This window comes from Tiliqua scincoides, chromosome 6 (assembly GCF_035046505.1).
Source record: "Tiliqua scincoides isolate rTilSci1 chromosome 6, rTilSci1.hap2, whole genome shotgun sequence".
Lineage (NCBI taxonomy): Eukaryota > Metazoa > Chordata > Lepidosauria > Squamata > Scincidae > Tiliqua > Tiliqua scincoides.
In genome coordinates this window covers 19,515,681-19,519,362 of record NC_089826.1, presented here as the reverse complement: position 1 = coordinate 19,519,362, position 3,682 = coordinate 19,515,681, and the positions used below count along the sequence as shown (strand labels likewise).

The 3,682-nt window shown below is 41.7% G+C and overlaps 1 protein-coding gene across 2 annotated transcripts; it reads left to right on the top strand.

Moving 5' to 3' along the window:
- The first annotated feature begins 1,685 nt into the window (after window positions 1-1,685).
- Window positions 1,686-3,455, top strand: DDIT4L (DNA damage inducible transcript 4 like). 2 transcript variants are annotated; one of them, XM_066632841.1, is made up of 2 exons: window positions 1,686-1,773; window positions 2,974-3,455. In XM_066632841.1, exons 1-2 carry the CDS (start codon window positions 1,686-1,688, stop codon window positions 3,453-3,455), a joined length of 570 nt encoding a protein of 189 aa, XP_066488938.1. The 2 variants fall into 2 exon arrangements, with proteins under 2 accessions (XP_066488938.1, XP_066488937.1); XM_066632840.1 differs by having other exon boundaries at window positions 1,686-1,788.
- The last annotated feature ends 227 nt before the right edge of the window (window positions 3,456-3,682 follow it).

The following is a 3,682-nucleotide window of genomic DNA, read 5'->3' as shown; positions in this document are numbered from 1 at the left end:
ATAAATATTTTCTTTTGTCAGTCCTAACTCTCTCAAAACTCAATTTTAGTGGATGTCCCCTGGTTGTGGTGTTAAGTGACAGGGAAAAGAACAACCTCTGTCCCCATTATCCAGTCCACAGTTTGAGAACTGATGCATAGGATTAAGCTTTAGATCCCAAACCTACTACTGTTTTCTGTGTGTGCCTCGGGAGCCCCATTAGTCAAACATGCTGAGTTTCATCCTGATTAAACTGCTGCTGGGTTAATCTCCCCATTTGGGGGGCGGGGAATGGAGAGAAGTGTCAGGAAATGGCCTCCCCAAGGAAAACTGGGAGGGGGACACTTGGCAGTGAAACGCACGGAGGACCAAGGGGAAGCTGCGCCCCAGCCCCAGCTGCAACCTCTTAGGCACGATGTGCAAACGAGCGCATCACCACTCAGCGGCGGGGACAGAGCTTTCCCAGACAGCTGCGCAACGCGTGGAGTCCAATATCGGCCGAGACGTGCCCCAGGCTGAGAGACACCACCTTCTCTCCACCTCCGCGGCACTGGCACTGACCAATCGATAGCCAACTCGCCTTCCCCGCCCGCCCCTTCCAGAAGCGTGTCTGCTTCACGTGGGTGGACGGAGCGCTTTGCTCCCTTCGTCTCGCCCCAGGAACAAGAGCCAATGAGAAGGGAGGTGAGCTGCAAAGGTTATCAGTCCTTGGAAGGGGGGGGAAATGGAACAGGTACCTATATAAGCAGCAACAAACAGGGGGCTTGTGGTGGTGGGCAGATGGGTCCTGGAAGAAGGGACTGGCTCAGCATCTCTGGCTAGGCGTAAAGCCTATTGAATCTGTTCTTTCTAATGGCACTTAGAAGTCACTTCTAACAAGTTCATGCACTTAGTTCTAGTAGGTAAGTGCTGCTTAAGTTGGAGGAATAGTAGGTGGATGGGTTGTTTTTTTTTTTGAAGCTGTTTAAACTATTAAACCAAAGGGAAAGCATCAACTTTTGTGGTTGCTAACTTAGGAAGTTAAAAGACCCACCTATGATTAGGGGTGTGTGCATGTGTGTTCTTTTTTCCCAAAACTTCTGGATTAAAACAGCAAATTGTGTTGTTGTGTATGTGAACACAATCCTATGCATGGCTGCTCAGAAGTCCCTTTACAAGCAGTGGGACTTACCCCCAGTAAAGTAAGTGTTGATAGGATTGTTGCCTGTGTGTGTTTTCCCCAGGGTGGGTCTTATAGTTATGAATTATAACTATAAATTGCTTTAAAAATGTACTAGGTAGCTGATACTGTGTCAGCAGGTGCAGCTACAGTATTATTTCCAACTGGGAAAAGTAATTAATTTTAATTTCTGGAAAATATCTTAAAACACCAAAAAAAACCCAGTGGTTTTTGTGTTTTCATTTGGTTATTTTAATACCAAAAAGGTGGCATTTTATGTGTTTGTAATGAAAAAAAAACCCTACCTATGACTTGACTTGGAGTTTTGTATTTGTTTTTATTTAAGCCAGTTGGAAGCTAATAACTGCTAGGAAACCTCTTGTAATATGAACCCCACTTCTGCCCCTTTTTCTAGTGTAACTTTGAGTAATGTGTGTGTGCTGCTGGTTGGCTCTTAATGGCCTGTCAATAAATCATTTTGTTTTCTTGCAGCAAGTAAACCAAGAAAGGTGAACTGACATTGGTGGTGAAAGCTGTCCTTTTCAGAATGGTTGTAACCAGCAATTTAAGCAATAAAAGCTCTGTGTGTATCTCTGAGTTGATACAGCAAGGTTGTTGGCATGCAACCTTAACTGGTGAGTGGCTTTCAAGTTGTGGACAGTGGTGGCCCCCTGCCTTGTTGAAAGTCATGCAGGTTGTACAAAGGGGGGGAGAATATAATTGTATAAATTGAATTTTATACAAAGGTACTGGCTGATCAGGCTGTCCGTTTGCCTGATAATCTTCATTTTAGGAAAGTACATTTGCATGCTATTGATCTTCAGTATGGGGACATGTATTGAAGGGCATGAACAAAATTGCAATCTATTCCTAAATGTTTGAAAGATGAACTCTTTAAAAGTTTTGCTTTTGTCCTTATGATCAGTGTGCCTGAAGTAAAACAAGTATGTCCTTAATTTATGAAAATGTTTGCTTACTAGTTAACTTTTAATTAACACTGGCCCTTACTGGATTAGTTGACTGATCAATTAAAGTTGTAACCTTAAATCTAAGGAGTAATGGTATATTGACTTAAAACATCTAGTGATGCTGAAGATGTTATAGGTGAGAAATGATTTTAATGGTACAAATAACTAATGAGAAACTAATAATGGTTGTACTGTGCTACAACTTGACTGGTCTTGCTCATAATTTTATTTATCATGTAAAAACACTGAACTCTCTGAATTTTTTTTCCCCATCTGCTTGAATATTGACATATAGCTCAACTTGAATTTGGGCTACTATCCGGTTTAGATCCAAGCTGATGTTTGATTTGATGTTAGATCCAATCTGACCCAACTTGATGTTGGGTGAACATACATAAGATTGAGCTTTGGATAAAGTAAACAAATTGCTTTTCTGAGAGTGTGAAGAAACTTGGCCTTGTTTTTTTAGCCTGCCAAAGTATAACCTTCAAACACGTGGTTGGATCACCTGCTTCTTAGTGGAATCCTATGGCATATTAAGTGTGTATCTGACACTCTGTTCCCATTTTGTAAAAATCAAATGCAGTTAATAGCCCAAAAGGACTTTTTTCAAATAAAAATGTGTTTCTTTTGCTTGTAACCAGTTGTCTCAAGGGAAGCTATTTAGTATACTAACTCAAAAGTGGGACACCTGTTGGCAGCAGATGCAGTATGTTTATGCAGTGTTGCATTAACCAAATGAGCTGCTCTGCTTTGAGTTTGGTAACTTTAGTGTCTGGTTCTACAAAAGCAAAAGGTGAGGCTATGCTGGTGGCTTACCAGTTAACTGAGAATCTGTTTTCCTCTGATCTTTCTCATCCCCTACAGACTTTGACTACTGGGATTATGTAGTACCTGAACCCAATTTTAATGAGATGGTTTTTGAGGAACAGACATGCCAGAGTCTAGTTCGAATGCTGGAGAGCTGCCTGTCTAAATCCAAGCAGACCAGACTGCACTGCTCCAAGGTTCTAGTCCCTGAGAAACTGACCATGAGGATAGCCCAGGACATCCTCCGTCTGTCTTCTATGGAACCTTGTGGCTTAAGAGGCTGCATTATTCATGTCAACTTGGAAATGGGAAATGTCTGTAAAAAGCTGGATAAGATTGTCTGTGATCCTACTGTCGTTCCTACCTTTGAGCTGACACTTGTGTTCAAGCAGGACAGTTGTTCATGGCTTAGTTTCAGGAATTTCTTCCCCAAAGCTTGCTTTACGTCTGGTAAGAAGCATACTCTGATCCTAAGTCCTGGCTTTCGGTTAATTAAGGAAAAGCTGTACTCAGTTGGCACAATAGTTGAAGAATGCTAGAGACCTCACTTAAATGGAGTCTACACCCCTTAGAAACATGAAACTCAATGCCTTCATTTTTAAGGTAACTTGCCTTTTTGCACAGTGTATGTGTCTTTCTCAAATGGCAGAATATTCATGCAGCTAGTTCATACTGGATGGAATTAGGAGCACAACTACTGATATACTTGAACATTCCTTGATTTGTAGCAGTGGCTTGGCAAATCTGCTTTGCCACTGTTGTACTA

Bases quoted from the DNA above. Each gene is read 5' to 3' on its own strand.
- DDIT4L (XM_066632840.1), top strand. From the start codon at position 1,686: ATGGTTGTAACCAGCAATTTAAGCAATAAAAGCTCTGTGTGTATCTCT. The intron at 1,789-2,973 runs GTTGTGGACAGT...CATCCCCTACAG, and splicing joins AACTGGTGAGTGGCTTTCAA to ACTTTGACTACTGGGATTAT.